The sequence below is a fragment of the Convolutriloba macropyga genome, chromosome 6 (assembly GCF_964194025.1).
Source record: "Convolutriloba macropyga chromosome 6, txConMacr16.3, whole genome shotgun sequence".
Lineage (NCBI taxonomy): Eukaryota > Metazoa > Xenacoelomorpha > Acoela > Convolutidae > Convolutriloba > Convolutriloba macropyga.
The window spans coordinates 17,026,652-17,042,794 of NC_134473.1; the positions used below are offsets into that span (position 1 = coordinate 17,026,652).

General features: G+C 34.4%; 1 protein-coding gene across 2 annotated transcripts in view; it reads left to right on the plus strand.

The window, feature by feature from the left end:
- Positions 1-9,049, plus strand: part of LOC142341527 (eukaryotic translation initiation factor 4E-1A-like) — a 544,656-nt gene extending 535,607 nt beyond the window's left edge. For both annotated transcript variants that reach the window (XM_075392526.1, XM_075392527.1), the window contains exon 6: positions 8,386-9,049. In XM_075392526.1, coding sequence (XP_075248641.1) covers positions 8,386-8,445 — 60 coding nt within the window. In that variant the 3' untranslated portion in view covers positions 8,446-9,049. The remainder of the gene's footprint in view (positions 1-8,385) is intronic.
- The last annotated feature ends 7,094 nt before the right edge of the window (positions 9,050-16,143 follow it).

The window sequence follows — 16,143 nt, forward strand, 5'->3', positions numbered from 1 at the left end:
GCTATTGTTAACCTTCTCTTGGTTTTTACAATTCAAAGAGTTTGAATTGCGTGGGGGATGTTTGTTTTTTATTACGATTCGAAAAGGAGTATTGGAGAATTGTTATGGAGGTGTTATGGTTGTTTTTTGCAGCTTGAAGTAATGGTTTCGTGACTCTGCTTGAAGTCACTGATATTTTCTCGGGTTTAATCAGAATTTCTATGTGAGTCATGTAAGCATGCTTAAAACACAAAAAAAGCGCACGTTTTAAAATGACGAAGTCAACTTCTGGCTAAGTAGGAACTCCTGGCTTTGCAGACTTTCGTCATTTTAAAATGTGCATGTAAGTGTTTTAAGAGGCGTTATTTTGTTCTATTTTTACGACTCGAATACGAGTAATTGTGATTAATTGCTCTCAAACAAAGTTTGAAGCAATTGTATTAGTTCTGGGATCTTTTTTATGCAATTTTTCACTCGACCGGTTTTTAGTCTGACCCAATTGACTTTTTGTCCTCAAAAACAGGATAAACAGGTAGCACCCGGAGGGCATTAAGGGCTCTTAGAGCCATGAGACTCGAAATATGCTATTAAACAAAACTGTTTTGGAGACATAAATTCATGGCTTGAAGGTGGTTCTTAGTGTTTTAACCACCCTCCACGACACCCTCCGCCCCCCCCCCCGTCAGAGCCTAATGTTTGCACAGAAATGTGGAACACTCTTGAAGAACCCGGAATGACTTTTTCCTGCTGTGCAATTTTTTTTTTAATTACTCTCGACTTTTTCACGCCTCACTCTTTTTTTGAGTGATTACTCTCATGGTTTGTTCCTAATATGAAGCTATTGTGAGTGGTTGAGGGGCAAAGCCGTTATAGCTAAGTGGTTAAGATGTCAGACTGCCATCCTTGAGGTCGGAGTTTTGAACCCCTATAAGGGCCGAGTTTTTGCCCCCATAAAAAATGAAAAGCTACACCCCTAAATTAAATTGCCCCAGCTTGTCGTTCGAGACCAATTCATCCGACATTATTCGGTACATGTTTAAATGCTCTCGAACAAAATTTGAAGCAATTATTACAGTTGCGTTTTATACAGCTTTTTTGCTCGGCTTTTTTGACTTTTCGAATAGAATTTGATCACGCTTGTCTTCTTAGTTTTTGCGTGATCTAAAATGTGCGCTCGTTCACAATCAAAACAGTTGAATTCAGCTAACCTCTGATAACTGCTAAAAATCGAATAACAAGCGCTCTGAAATTGTTATTTTTAATAGCCGCCTCATCTTCTCAGCCGGCTATTATAGCGCTCCTATTTTTTTTTTTTACTTCGTCGAATAAAAAAATTTTTCGCTTTACCTCATTTTGCCGCTTTTTCAACATTTTGCGTGATATCTTTTTGACTTCTCTAGGCTAGTTTCTCTCTTCTCTCATTCTGCTAAAAGTGATTTTGAACATCAGTTGCTCAGCAAAGCAATTCAAAATGAACAGAGTCAGTATAAAAAATTGAAGTCAGAAGTAGAAACGGGATAAACCCATAAAGCCCAATTTTAGATGCCCGCTATTTGAACGTCGTTACTATAAGTCTTAGTTACCATCTCTAATGCTTATTGGTATTGATAGTAGCCCCTGTAGCCTCTCTCTAAGAAACAGAAGTACGTTATCTTCAACTACGAAATGCCATCAAAATAAATCGGACTTAAAAATGTTTTTGTACAAAAATCTTTTTTTTTTCAATATCTTCTATTCTTTCAATCCCAATCGTGCTTATTGGAATCAACGGCGGCTATTTTCCGGCAATCTGCCGGGTATGTTTTGTTTTTAATCTAACCAGAGGTCTTTTCAAGCTTAAGCCTTCATGATTTTGTCAGCGGAACAATTTGCAGGTTATGAGACACAATCTCTTCCTGCCTTCTTTTCTACGTCTTTTACTCTGTCTAATACCTAAAATTTGAGTATAGGAGTTTACAATTTGTGTTCTTTCCTTAATTCAATCAGATCAGCAGAATTTGTTTGAGGATATTTTATCACAATAATTGATTTCTAACAGTCTTTTGACTTTGCCGTTAAGTTTCTGGATATTTTTTAACATATATTGGATATTTTGATACTATTTGCTTTTTATGATTGCTCAAAATTGACGGTTGAATAAATGATTCGTTTTTGCAATATTTTTGTTCTGAATGTTCTTCTCGATTGATTTGACTCAAAAGAAACGTTATGAACTAGTAAAGCCCGAGGGCGTTAAGTCTCAGCAGTTCTTTTAGAGCCTAATTAGGCTACAAGTAAATGCTTGAGGGCTGAAGTGCATGGTCTTAAGGGCAGTTTTTAGAACCCCTCGCTTGTCGGGAGATAAATTAGTCCGGTGGCAATAGGTTATTATGTTTGTCGAACTCCTCTGGTCGTGCAAAAATGGTTTCCTTACCGAGATAAGAAGAATGCGGATGAACAGCAGAAATATGCAGATTTTTAGATCTTTTCTCATTTAAAACTTGTTTTTTCTTACACGTATTTTTGATTAATAGCCGCCATCAGCCTCTCAAAAGCTTTTATTTAGGAGCTCTCAAAGGCTTTTATATTTTGAAATATTCGTGTTACTTCTCGATCACGTTTTCATGATTCACACGACACAAAATTCACGACTTCCACGCTTGACATCTGTCGTAGCTCACTCACAGTTTCAACTGAATGGACTTCAAATTCGTTTACTAATTTTTTAATGGAAGATACTGAATACGGTCAACGTCAAAAGACCAATTTAAAAAGAAATTAGAGGAACCGATAAATGCTGGCCACTAGGAATTAAAGTTTAGAGTGCATTAAGTTATTAATGTTCGTTAGAGTATACTGATAACTTGTATTCGTATTATGCTGATTGTCCTGAATATGTGATTCGTGCAAATATAGTGAATGCGGTCAATGGCAACATCATGAAAAGAAACATGAACAGGTAAAACCCGGTCATTGAATATTAGTGTATCAGGTTTCAGAGTTCTTAGTGTGATTCCTAGCTGGCATTGGTAATAAGCTTAAATACCCACAGTAAGAAGCCAAATTTATAAGTAATGTAGCTTAAACTGCGCTCTTTGCAAAAATACTTAATTTGTATCTTATTCTGTTTCAATCTCGATTGGCCTCAAGGTGATCAGCGGCGGCTTTTTTGGCAATCTGTCGGTTATTGTTGAAATGAGAACTCGCACCCAAAAAGCTGCAATTTTTCTGCAAAATACGCTTTACATTGGTAGCTTATCGATGAAGAAAATAGAAAATAGATATCTCTTGTTCTATTGAAAATAATACTTTTGTTTAGGAGAAGTTAAGAATTTGATTTGAAGCCCTTAAGGGCTTTATTTTTGTTGAGATCAGACTAACTGTAAGTTGACAGTCGTGGTATGAATATCAGAATGTGTTAGATTTTTATCAGATAAACTTGGCCACTAGATGGGACCTACTATGCTAGTAAAAAGCATGAAGAATCACGCAACTTCTAATTATGTCTCAGAATTCTTAATATCTGATCAAACTTTTTTAACAGATGCCTCATCGAACAAATTTAAACGAACGTAATTTGCTGTCTGTTTAAATTTCTAGAATCTTTGGTTTGTTTTTCGCAGTCATCTGCTCTGTTTTTATTTTATGTCATTGCTTTGTGCATTTTGCTGTTGTTTTTCGAATACTACATTTTTTCAGTTTTGTAACAGCTCCATCTTTTGAATGAGAATTCAAATGTTTTTGGAAACTGCTTTATTCTATTTCCTTTCTCGTGTTTCAATTCCGACGGGTCTCAAGTGGATCAATGGAGGCTATTTTTTGGACATCTACTTGCTGATTTACTTTATTTCTAGCAAAATAAAGTTTTGCTTTTCAATCTGTTTGTTCAAAAAATCAATTTGTAAAGAGTTTTAAAAAATGCATTTTTTAGAATGTTTAGGTTGTTTTACGAAAATTTCTTTGATATATGTTTCTTGTGAATTTGCTGCATCCAAACCGCGAGATTTTGGTTGTAAGTCAAGAGACGCAAATTTGCGAATTATATTTTTTCAAAATAAAAAGCGATTTTTTTCGGCTCTTGCTGAAAATCTGAAATTTTCTCTAACTGTTTTGAAAGATGCAGGTGCGGAGTTCAGGGAAGTAATCAACATTAGGTGGCAAATAGTATATGGAGTATTTTGAGGCTTTTTGGGGATTTTGCGAACAAAAGTGATGTGAAATCAATATTGTCATTGTCCGCAATTTTTTGCATTGGGTTCTTCGCGAAACTCTTCAAGGAGCCTAAAATTTTATTACTCGACTACATTTTTTCAGCCTCTCAGGGGCTATTATTTAGACGCTCTCCTTTTTTTACAATTCAAAGAATTTGAATTGTATTGGGGCGCTGTCTTTTTTTAGATCTGTTCACTCATTTTCATGATTTGTGAAGTCAAATTGGATTAGTGATTTTGGTCACGGCGAAACAGGGCGTGAATTTTTTTGCTCTAATTTTAAAGTAGAGTGAGAAAACGGTGTTTGAATAAAAATTCGCTTTCTTGCTAGTGTTTTTGTTCACATGAGGCAATTTCACTTTGATTTTTGCTGTTTTTTTCAATTGTGTGATCGGATTTTTTTCTAAATGGTTTTCCCAATCCATTCATAATTCATTCTAGCTTCTTGTTTGAACCAAATTTCCATTTCTCGCTAGTGATTTTTGTGGCATTTTGACTTGGATTTTTTAATCAATTTTTTTTCTGATTTTTTTATAAATGGTTTTCCCAGTTCAGTCATAGTCCGTTCTAGGTCTAATTTTTTGTTTAGTCAATGAAAATTCTTTGAACTGTACGTCAGGACTTTTCCTGCTGTTTTTTAATTCGCTTTACCTTTCGATCATGTTTTAAGCAACGATTTTCACGCTTGACTTCTGACTTACATCACTCACTGTTGCAACTGATTGGATTTTAAATTCTTTCACGCATTGAATTACGCAATGTAGTGAATACGGCCGAAGTCAAAATAACAAAGTCAAAAGATCAAAAGAAACAGGGTAAGCATATAAAGCCCGTTCATAGTGCATTAGGTTATCAAAGTTCATTAAAGCGATTGCTAGCTAGCATTAGTTTTATGCTTAATAACGTTCAGTTTAGAAACTGAATTAAGTGTAATTTTAGACTGTAACCTAATCTGCAAAATTTGCGCACCAAATAAAAAAATTTGTTGAAAATTCTTCAATTTTTATCTTATTTTTTTCTGTTTAAATCCCAATGTGCGTCAAGCGGGTCAACGGCGGCTATTATCCGGCAATTTGCCGGCTATGTTTAGCATTGTGGGCACTTTTCTGGAGTTAGTAACTTTATATGCTTTTTCATTTCGATCTAATTGACACGCTAACTATCGTGAAAATTAGATACTTTCACCGTGTACAACAGTGATCAGCAAGATCTTGTCACTGTTGTCCAGGGTTGCTCAAAAACCGTTAACAAATAACTGATATTTAATAGCCGCCCTCATCTTCTCAGCCGGCTATTATAGCGCTCCTATTTTTTACAATCCAAGAATTGGATTGTATTGGTGCTCTCTTTTTTACAATTCAAAGAATTTAAATTGTATTGGGGCGCTGTCTTTTTTTAAGATCTGTTCACATATTTTCATGATTTTTGAAGTCAAAATGGAGTAGTGATTTTGGTCACGGCGAAACAGGAAATGGAGTGAAAAAGCGAGTGGTTTTGCGGCGTGAATTTTTTTCGCTCTAATTTTAAAGTAGAGTGCGAAAATGGTGTTTGAACAAAAATTCGGTTTCTCGGTAGTGGTTTTTTGTTCACATGCGGCAATATCACTCTGATTTTTACTGTTTTTTCAATTTTTTGGATCGGATTTTTTTCTAAATGGTTTTCCCAATTCATTCACAGCTCATTCTAGGCCTAGTTTTTTGTTTGAATTAAGTTTTCATTTCTCGCTAGTGGTTTTTGTGGCATTTTGACTTTGATTTTTTAATTAATTTTTTTTCTGATTTTTTTATAAATGGTTTTCTCAATTCACTCATAGTCCATTCTAGGTCTAGTTTTTCTGTTTAGTCAATGAAAATTCTTTGAATTGTACGTCAGGACTTATCCTGCTGTTTTTTTATTTTTGAAAGATGTTTTCACACCTTTTTTCATGACTTTGAGCTTTCAAAACGGGATAAACAGGTAAAGCTCAGCGGTTATCAAGTTTCATTAGAGGCCCATGGCCGCGTTTAGTAGTTCTTCAAGTACTTAGAGTGGTGAAGCTACTGGGAAGGCCGTAATTCTAGGTTTACAGGTCATTTTTAGAAGTTTCTGAGCCCAAAATGTTGCAAGTTTTTCGTCTTTTTTCGGATTTATTGTTGGACCTGTCTGAAATTAAGGTTTGTAAAAGTTGGTAAAGGTCTTTTGCAAAACGTAATTTCTTTTTATGGCCATTTTAAGAGCTATATGTATTGCTACACCAAACATAAACACGGTAATTTATTCTAATTTCTAAAATTTTTTGAATATTTTTGTTGTTTCAGCTCTTGGTGTCACAATAATCGGTTATTTTATAGTTTCTAGTGGTAATGGAATGGTTTTCAACTTCACGAATTTTACCAATTTATTTGATAAAACTTGCAGTTTTTCCAATTTTCTGACATTAATTGTCATTATTCATGTTTTCCAGCTCCAGGGGGCAAGAAATCTCGTCTAGGATTTGCTAATAGTTTACTGCAAAATTTTTATTGGCTACGGCATTAGCCAATTTTTTCAAATTTTTGAAAATTGTTTTCAATTTTTAGGTTTCTCTAACCTGAAGAGCCAAATTATTTCCTTTAGGTTTTGATAATAGGTTACTGCATAGTTTCTAGTGGTAGTGGGGAATGTGTTTCAAGATTTTCATATTACAAATTTTAGCGATTTTCAAATTGTAATTTTTTCTTTGACTTCCTGAAATTTTAGTCTTTTTCCTCAGTAGCCAGGGGTTTGCTGCTATTGAGTTTGCTAGAATGTTATTGCAGAGTTTCTAGTGGACACGAAATAGTTTTGCGTTTTTTTAGATTGCAAATATAAGTAATTTTATAAATAAAGCTTGCATTTAAAATTTTTTTGGTTTTCAAATTATTGAATTTTTTTGGCATTTTCTGAGTTTAACTATCTTTATTGGCCAACGAAACATTTTAAATGTTGTAGATGAGTTACAAGACAGAACTCAACAGAGAAAAATGAATTTTAACATTTTTTCCAGACACATTTTCGAAAAATATCTTTAAATTTTTCCTTTTCATTTAAAGCATTTTTCACATTTCTTTTTGAAGCATTTGTCATTTTTTTCGAGATTATCTACCTTTAGTGTCAAATTAATCTCTTTCAAGTCTTGCGTGAGTTAATGACTATATTGCATTGTGTCATAAATGGCCTTCAGGTTAAAAGCTTCAAGAGTTTTAGGAACAATTGTTTTTTTGTTCAGTTTGATTCTTTTAGTTTCTCAACTTTCGAGATTGCTTCTTTTTGGCTGGGATTGTTCAATTGATCTGCTGGTCAGGTACATTAGGTCTGTTTTTCATTCAATTCCTTGGATTCTATTTCAGGACTTGTCCTGCTATGTTTTTTTTTACTTCGTCGAATTAAAAAATGTTTCGCTTTACCTCATTTTGCCGCTTTTTCAACATTTTGCGTGATATCTTTTTGACTTCTCTAGGCTTGTTTCTCTCTTCTGTCATTCTGCTAAAAGTGATTTTGAACATCAGTTGCTCAGCAAAGCAATTCAAATTGAACAGAGTCAGTATAAAAAATTGAAGTCAGAAGTAGAAACGGGATAAACCCATAAAGCCCAATTTTAGATGCCCGCTATTTGAACACCGTTCCTATAAATCTTAGTTACCATCTCTAATGCTTATTGGTATTGATAGTAGCCCTGTAGCCTCTCTCTAAGAAACAGAAGTACGTTATGTTCAACTACGAAAGGCCATCAAAATAAATCGGACTTAAAAAATGTTTTTGTACAAAAATCTTTTTTTTTAATATCTTCTATTCTTTCAATCCCAATCATGCTTATTGGAATCAACGGCGGCTATTTTCCGGCAATCTGCCGGGTATGTTTCCAATTTTCAAACAAATCGAACTTGGTTTGCTTACTGTCCCTGTGGTCCGCTCAACGCACGCTTACAACCCTAATCTTAAATCATTGTCGTGAATAAGACTGCCATTTTCAATTAAACTCACTCAATGAGATGTACTATTTACATCGTAATGATTTCTGCGTGAGAGAACGTCTTTTGAAGTTGGCTTCGAATTGTTTTGTTTTTAGCAAAATTTTTACTATTGAGGTTTCTCGCTTATTTGGTATATTCCCACAAAACCGAGCAAAATCCCAAACACGAGTTAAGGAGCGCGCTCAACTTAACTATGGGGCTGTTGATAGTACTTGGATGGTTCATTAGTCGTTTTTGTGTTTCAGGCGCACGACGACGCAATCACAAGATGCAATAGTGTTACGAAGAACATGTACCAAGTATAATTACCAACAAATGCGTATTGTTATTATTATTATTATTATTTTCACTATCAACCACACCTCCTTTTCCTATTCCCATCCCTACTCCCTCTCATCACCCTTTTACCCTCCCTCCTAAGTTGCAAACCACAATGCTACGAAGCGATTCTACCTACTCTTTGCACCAGTCTTGTACCACGAAACATAAGGGACCATGTTACCATTTGCTCATTCATACCAACCATTATTAACAACCAGCCTTCGGAGATTGCGCTACCTTGATACCGCTACCATGTCCTATTGACTCAAGCAACTCAACAACAACCTTCGAGCTTCCATCTTTAATCTAAAGAGAATGATTGAATTTGTTATTGGATGAGGCTGCGCGGGAAACAGCTGCAAAGTCTGTGATCGTGTGATGTTGCTGCTTTACAGTAATGACCTGGGCCAACTCTGCTGTAGTTAATTTCAACTTTAATTTTTACCGCCTCTTTTCTTCAGTTTGAAGTATTCTTATCCTTGAGTTGTTAATGGCAACAGAAAACTCAGGTTACACTCAAGTTTCCAACGACTAAGCATTGATAAAAAAGTATGAAAAGGCGCTGCAGAATTTATGTATGTCCAAATTCAATAAAATCAATAAAAAAAGTGTTTGTCTCTACCTACCCCCTTGCTCACCAGTTTTTCCTGAAAATAGAAAGAAATCAATTCGCTACTGACAACAAAGACTTTTCTCAAATGAGCCCCCAACAAGCCATCAGCTCCAACTTTGTCGACCAGTTCTTCTGCAGTTAAACACTATCAACAGCTTTGATTGGATTAAAGAATGGTGATCAATTAAAATCTGCCTTGAATCTAAACTCCCCAGCGTTTTCGTGCTACATTTTTGTCCGATTAATGACGAAATACTGGTCTTTGTCTCCATTTTAATGCCATTCAATCAAGTGTACAATAGAACTGGAATGAATTTGGTTAAGTGAATGATATTAGAAAACAAAATTCTGATCATTAAGTGCTATTATAACCATAAATGTTTGCTAAAATTTGCGTGGTTTGGTGCTTGCTGTGAATTGTATGTTGCATTGCATTACAATTACAGAATTGTTTGATGGCTGAATTTTTTTTTAAAAAATGCTGTTTTGTCGCCAGATAATCTGCAGTAGTCCAAAATGGCAACCGTTTAACACATTTTTTATCCCAAAAATATTTCGGAGAAAGTTTAAAATCTCAAATAATTTCATCCTTATTGCTCAGTTCAATCTTTGCACATTTTACAATAAATGATATTTGATTTCGGTTGATTTTCTTCTGAACAATAAGTTTTATGAGCCTGTGTTAACAGATTAAGGAGGTGTTCACACTCAAATTGATTTTGAGATACAAAAATGGTAGATGAGTGGCGTTATAATGGTTACTATTAACCAGTTTTTTATTGAGATATTTTTAAAGAGTTTTGTTGGGATACTGTGGGAAAAAGGCAGCAGTTGCTCATTTTTTAAGACGGAGGGGTGTGATTGCTGTACCCTACCCGTCTGCTCCGTATATTAAATTGAGTTGTGTCAGGTAGGATTTTAAAAACCAAAAGACGACCTAAGTGTGTTTGTGCCATAATTGCTTTGCTATCTGTGTAGTTGTGATCTCTGTTGTTTCACGCCAAAAATTGGTGAAATCTGCTGTTAGTTTTATTGTGCTAATTGAGAATTATGAATTTGGTGGATTATAAATTGATTCAATTCATTTTAAGTTTGAGGTATTTCGTTTCTTTTCGTCTTGTGCTTTTTGTCAGAATTGATAACTTTTTCATTATTTCCACGCTTCAATTATTTATAATGAGTGGGTTTATATTACTCGAGAGCTTATTTTGATTGTGGAACTAAGAACTCGTAGAAGCGAATTGTTCCACGTTTGATGAGAGTTATATTTTTGATGCTAAATAATTTGAATTTGACCTCGTAATTTACTCTACTCAATTTTACCACCTTTTTCCAAACAATGAACCCTGAATGCTCTTGTATTGATAAAGAATCTTTTTTTAATCAAGGTGATATAGTTATTCAAATCCAAAACAGCAGCATATTGCTACGTTTATTAATAGCTGATTTTCTGAACAAATGCGAAAGTTCATAGAGGGAAAAAGTTGGTATTAGTTAAGTTAATAGTACCAAGTGTGAAAAAGTAATCGCGGGTAAACTTGTATTACAATTACAATGTCTTGTATAACCACTACTACAATTGTAATGTATTGTGTTGTTACGTCATCGCAATTTAACAACTGATTTCGTCTTCCTTTGAAAAACCGGGCTCACTAGTGTTGTGCTGTGAAGTCTTTCATTCTGGTCACTTGTTGTACCAAATGCCCCTTATTAGCCCTGCTCAACAATCTCATACTATGATAGTAATGTGTAACAACCCAGTTATGGTATGTTAAAACTACAAATGCTTTCAAAGAATTTTGAGCTGAAGAATCTTCAAACCTTTTTTAACACCGTGATCTGGTCTGGTATCGTTACGCTAAGATCTGTTGAAGTTGCAGTTTTTTCTGCTTTATATACAACAACTTAATGGGTTATTACATAAGCATAATCAATCGGGAAATACGTGGATGTGGCCTTTTGTGATGTTTCTGAAGTCTACCGTTGACTTATCGATACTTAAAAGAGCAGAACTGATGTTATTCTACCTACTATTACTGAAACAGCACTTATTAAGATATGACAGTGCAGCCCTCATTTGAATTGTTAATATTTTTACCAAATTTATTTTTGATGCCAGTCACTGTTTTTGTTGCATTTGAGGAATTTGAGAAAAACAGTGCATGTTTCCTTTGAGTTAATCCGCGATATACTTTATTTTCGAAATATTTTTAGTACTTACTTATTTAAGTGAAACAGCTAAAAATTTTTAGTTTTTTGAACAATACATTATAGCAGCAAAAAGATTTAGAATAGTTAATTGCTCTCAAGCGAAATCTGCAGCAATTATTTTCAGCGGAAAGTCTTGGTCTTTTTGTAATGCAATTTTTTGTGCAACAAATTTTCTCTAATCGACATTTTGACTTAACACGTTTGATTTCTTCAAGCTTAACTTCATTCATGTCTGCGTTTAAAAATGCTTTCATTCAGAGTTTTTATCCGCATACCTTAACGGGGGGCCAGTCTACTTCTAAAAGTCTGTTAGAAGTAAGTAAACCATAACTGATTTCCATGAATTAAAAGCTTCTGTGTCGTGTAATTAGCACTGATATAAACCACCTGAGACCTATATAAGCCCTCTTTTCTGCTCAAGCAGTTTTAATTGATCCCACGGGTCGATTGAGAGCAATTTGTTTGAAATAAGCTGGTTATTTCTCTAAGTTTTGCAGGTAGCATAGCAACCTTTTGGTTTTTGGCGGAAAGAATTACAAGTACAAAATGTCCACACGGAAACGTCTGTGCATAATATAGATTTGTCAGAACAGTGGGACCGTCAGATTGTTTAGGCCCAGAGTATAAATAACATACTTAAGAGCTAACATAGCGCAAATATTTTTTAAATCGAGAAAGGGCTGGGCCTATACCCTTTGACTATATCAGTTTGTAAACTTTGTAATCTGGGGGTGGGGTTTGGAGCATGGTAAAGCAAGCCGATAGGCAAGTTAGCCGCATTTTGAAATAGAGGTTAAGCAAGGCACAAATTTCCGGGAAAGCGCTAATGTAGATCGTCCGTGGCGGATCGGTGGGCGCACTTAGCGTCGCCGTTTTGTGGCAAGATCCGGCTCGCGGTTTCCGGATTACAGCACACAAAGTACGAGAGGCATTGCAATGGACAGCTGCGTGCTAGTTGATAGCAACTACTATTGGAATATTTTTGATTGGCTGATTGCTCAACAAATTCTCCATGTTTTGAAAAAGGATATGAATGTTAACGTAAAATTGCTCAGAAATCGCGATAAGCCGAAAGATGAAAATCTTATTTTTGGGGGAAACTAATCTCTTGTTCGCTTGTGATAGATTCATATCAAGTCCCACGGACCGTCGAGGCATGGGAATGGCTAGATGCGGTAAAAGTATAATCTAGAATTAGGCTATGTCCAATTTAGGCTAATTGAACGCATAAAGGTAAAGTGTTAAACTTCGAAACCAATCACATCCGTTGAAAATTTACTTTTTGTACGTGTATTTGTTTAAACGTCACCATGTGGACAGTATCCAATAATGAAATTTGTTACACTTCAACGGTGTATTGCTTTTCAAACAATTTTGAAAGGTTACATTTTTCAAAAATTGTGCTGTGCGCATTTGCTGTCTCGCTTTAAGCAAACATGGGTAATGTTTATTGGGCCTCCTTTCTTGTTGCTTCTCGAATTTTTTGTGACTGAGTTTTTGTTTTACACATTGTAATTTTGCACCACTTGAAGGTGAAAAACAACTATTTCGCTGGGAAATCAAAAAATTGAATAGTCAGATAAACGATTTACCAAAAAACGAAGAAAATCAGACTTTTGTAAATAACGGATTTTGTTCCCTATTTTATATCCTGCAACATGTCAAATTATATTCCGCAAGGAGGAAAATTTATTTTCTTTGAGCATTGAAAAAAGGTCACATTGGCAATATGGATGTTACTGAAATTTTTTGCGCGCTTCGAAGCCTTGGGGCATTTAATTTCAAATGAAGTCTCTAAAATTGCGATTTTTAACGTAAAAACTTGGAATTTGTCGCCAAAGCAATGGGACAATACGCATGGCTTGATGAAAGTTCATTTTTTGTCTGAGCCAACGTGCGCGGTGGTTGTAAACGTCCTTTTGATCTGCTATTAATAAGATTACTTGACAAGACAAACAAAATCAAATAAAAACAAAGATTGCTCACGAACAAAAGTCATTGTCTATTGTTTTTCAAAGAAAAACACTTAAGAGAGTCGAGAGATCATCACATAAAACATAAATCAAACAAGTTACTTTTTTCACTAAAAATGTAAAAGACCGGTCCTTATTGAGTCTCAGTGGCAATTAGACAGAAAGAACCAACAGTGGCCGCGTCTTTTTATTAGTTGGAAAATTTATATTTTCAATGTCAAAGACGACTAGTTATCAACAGAAAACACTAAAAAGGTATTAAATTAGTTCATTTATAAATAGGTTAATTTTTATCGTGATACGAAGTCAGTAAGACGTGTTCTTATCCAGCCAATGCCGTTTAACTATTTAAAGAACAACAACGACATATACTGTCAAGAATCAAAATCCAATTAAGCATTGGTAAAAATTATTGTCGAAGCAATTAAAATTGTTAAATCAAGGCAATCAACTAAACAACGATTACATATGTATAGTTAAAACGCCATTCAGCGCCACTTGGATTTGTCTTTAGTGTGGTAATGTATCAAAGCCAGAAAACCGTTAGTTTTAATAGAACACAGCTATGTAGAGTAAGTTTTGTTGCAACATAAAAAACGAGTCGATCTGCCATTCATCAAACAAGGCTACAAGCTGACAGAAATTAGGTTACAAAGGCGGAAAATTCGTAAACTTCGGACACTTTTTAAAACAATTATGTTCAAAGCGATGAACCATTAGATATCAACTCAGATTCTTATATAGGTTCATTTTACCTCCAAAGTAAGCCATTAAGGCCTATAACAATCCACAATATGTCATACGGCTATAGGAAGAACGAGAAATATAGGCAATAACAAAAAACTAGTTAACCTTTCCGCGAAGTGGTGTCCAAGCCGTTGAAACCAAAATCTAATCACTCATAAAATTATAAAAGTCAAATAGCTTCCTCTATCAATCCAGATATGGTTATTTGCGACCTGCCATTGATGAAGTATTGTGACGAGAAAAAAGAACATCAAAATGTGCAAATAACCGAATATCAACAAAATATGAAAACCACTATCAAAGTCATAAAATCATTACAGAAAACAAAAAGACCCAATGAAGACTAAAATCAATTTCAAGTTACCACAAAAAAGTGCGACCTGCTGAGATTAAATTACAGGCTGAGAACGAAGATAAGAATGTGGCAAAACAGATCTGTTTATTAACAAAAAATTTCAAAAGTTAACAATAAGCTTTCAACTAAAAGATATTAGAGAGAATCATTTTCCTCAGGAAACTAATTGGATTTTTCATTAATAAGAGTAAAACAAGAGTTCAAACAAACAAGCAACTCAACGTTTGAGAAACAATTTTACAAACGCAGTTTTGAAGCCATGAAAACAATGAGTTTTGACTGAACATTTAATTTACGTTTGTTGGGACTCATTTCCATCAAACGACATTTCTCAAAAAATGAGCCTATATTTGAAATAATTCTTGTCTGTATTTAGTAAGCCAGTTGAGCGTATATTTCCTCCCCACTTAGATGGGTCGGAATAAAGATTTTTACTTTCAATCAGGAAATATCTTTCAACCCAAAAAGTGTTTCGTAATAAGAGAAGAGGTCAAAATTGTTTTTGTTTAATTTCAAAATTTTCAGTCATTGAAGGCAATTGACATCAAATCCAAAACAATAGTTAATGCTCATTGATCTTATTATTCATACTATGCCTTCTATAATCAAAGCTGAAAAAAGAGCGGTTTGAAGATTATTAAGTTCCTAACAATTAAGTTTTAATAAACTTCAAGTTCATTTTTAAGACTAACTGAGGAAAGCCAAAGATGAGATTGATTTCGACATTTCTCATTTTTTCCATATAATTATTTGGATGAATTTTGGAAGTGAGAGAAAGAGCTACGGGGACCAGATTTTGTATTTTTTTATGCATAGCGGCTAACAAACAAAATAAGAGTTGTTGAAATTGTGGCTAAATAATTGCTATGAAGTTTTAAACTGACGGACGCTGCGGTGTTTTTTTCAATAGCAGCGTCATTTTGTTTCAATTTTAACATTTTTTTCGCTGTTGTTGGTTTTGGTATAATTTTTTTGGCTCTGATTTTTTTTCAATAATTTCTGTCGGTATTTGACAACAAATTGATCTATTTTGTCCTGCTAAACAAAAGCTCAATGTTTTTTTGTTAGCACTTAAGAAATTTCTCTTTTGTGCTATTTGGCAACCTGTCACCTATTAATCTAGACTTTCCCTTTGCAGAAAATTTCAATTACAATAGTTTTTTGTTATATTTATAACTTAACAATCTCAAGGAACAGACTGAAGTGTTTTTGGTTTCTAAAGTTTAAAACATAATTTAAATTTAGAAAATACCTAAACGTTCTTTTCAGCCCTGCAAATTTTTCTTGGCGAAGCGACTGTTCTTAGTTAATGATGTTTTTGTTATTGACATCAAGTTGTTAGTGTTAGTGATGTTAACGCAATCAAACAGGACTTAACTTCATAAAAAATTTTGTACCTATTGCACAAATTACTTTCACCCACTAAAGTATTTTCATGCGTTTCGCATGGTTCCGGCACCACTTTTTGGTCGAGTTTCTGTATGTCAGGACATTTTTTCGGATGAATAAAAGTCAAACTGACTTTGGTTGTTCAAGCATCCAAAAAGCAAAATCAAAATGGCATTGCAACTGGTGTTCCAACTTGCGGAAATAGTGGAATCGTACCAACAGACTTAAAATATAATGAGTTCTTAAAATTATTGGTTGTCGCTAGTATGCTAGTTTAGCAGATCGAATAAAGCAATGTAAATTAAGTATCAAATTCAGTTTGCATACAGTAAATTTTCACAATTTTGTTTTTCACTAAGACCTCTTCAATATGGAAATTGTTGAATAATCGTAC